Source organism: Theropithecus gelada, chromosome 14, assembly GCF_003255815.1.
Source record: "Theropithecus gelada isolate Dixy chromosome 14, Tgel_1.0, whole genome shotgun sequence".
NCBI classification, from domain to species: domain Eukaryota; kingdom Metazoa; phylum Chordata; class Mammalia; order Primates; family Cercopithecidae; genus Theropithecus; species Theropithecus gelada.
The window spans coordinates 15,378,324-15,379,540 of NC_037682.1; the positions used below are offsets into that span (position 1 = coordinate 15,378,324).

A 1,217-nucleotide genomic window follows, 5' to 3' on the forward strand; every position below is an offset into this window, starting at 1 on the left:
TTAGGACAACTTGGCTCTATTGAGAATTTTTCTCAGGGACTCCTTCACTTCCTTGTTCCTCAGGCTGTAGATTAGAGGATTCAACATGGGGATGACTGCTGTGTAAAGCACAGACACTACCCGATTCTCCTCCAAAGACTGGCCCGAGTTACCTCCCAGGTACATGAAGATGAGGGTACCAAAGAAGAGTGACACAGCAGTGAGGTGGGAGGTGCAGGTGGAGAAGGTCTTGGCCCGGCTTCCAGCAGAGGGGATCCTCATGATGGACACGATGATAAACAGGTAGGACACCAAGATCACCACCATGGAGGCAGGGATGACAAAAATGGCGAACACAATAATCACCACTTCCTGAGTGTAGCTCTCCCCACAGGTCAGCTTTAACAGAGGAGGGAGGTCACAGAAAATAAAGTCAATCTCATTGGTTCCACAGAAGGAGAGAGTGAAGGCTGAGACTGTCCGCACCAAGGCACTGAAGAGACCAGCAACATAAGCTCCAGCCACAAGACTCAAGCAGGTCTGCTGTGTCATGATGGTGACATAAAGCAGGGGCTGGCACACAGCCAAGTAGCGGTCATAGGCCATGAGGGCCAAGAGGTAGCAGTCGATGGAACCAAAGAAGGTGAACAGGAAGAACTGGGCAGCACAGCGTGTGTAGGATAAAGCTGCTCCATGCTTCAGCAGCACTGCCAGCGTCTGGGGGACAGTGACAGATGAGTAGCAGATGTCCATGAAAGCGAGGTGATTCAGAAGGAAATACATCGGAGTGTGGAGCCGGCGATCCATGCGGATCAGAATAATCATCCCTAAGTTCCCCAATAAGGTGATGAGATACATAAATAAAAACAAGAGGAAGAGAGGGAGTGCCCATTCAGGATTCTCAGTGAAGGCAATAAGGAGGAACTCGGTCACCAAGGTGAGGTTCATCTCTGCCATGATGCCAGTGGTCCCTGAGACATGAAGAATGGGAAGCAACTTAGGAAACTGCAAATAGGATTTACCTGTATTTCTTGTTTACACTTATTGAACATGTACTCTGGACAAAATATGCCAGGTGTGCCAGGCGCAGTGCCTCACACCTGTAATATCATCACTTTGGGAGGCGAGGCAGTCGGATCACTTGAGCCCAGGAGTTCAAGACCAGCCTGGCCAACATGGTGAAACCCCATCTCTACTAAAAATGCAAAAAAAAATTAGCCATGCATGGTGGTAAGCAC

At 49.3% G+C, this 1,217-nt stretch overlaps 1 protein-coding gene across 1 annotated transcript; it reads right to left on the reverse strand.

Annotated features, from left to right (window-relative positions):
- Positions 1-936, reverse strand: LOC112607252 (olfactory receptor 9Q1). The gene has a single exon (XM_025358364.1). It carries the CDS (start codon positions 934-936, stop codon positions 1-3), a length of 936 nt encoding a protein of 311 aa, XP_025214149.1.
- Between the last annotated feature and the right edge of the window lie 281 nt (positions 937-1,217).

Coding starts and splice junctions, on each gene's coding strand:
- LOC112607252 (XM_025358364.1), bottom strand. CDS start 936: ATGGCAGAGATGAACCTCACCTTGGTGACCGAGTTCCTCCTTATTGCC.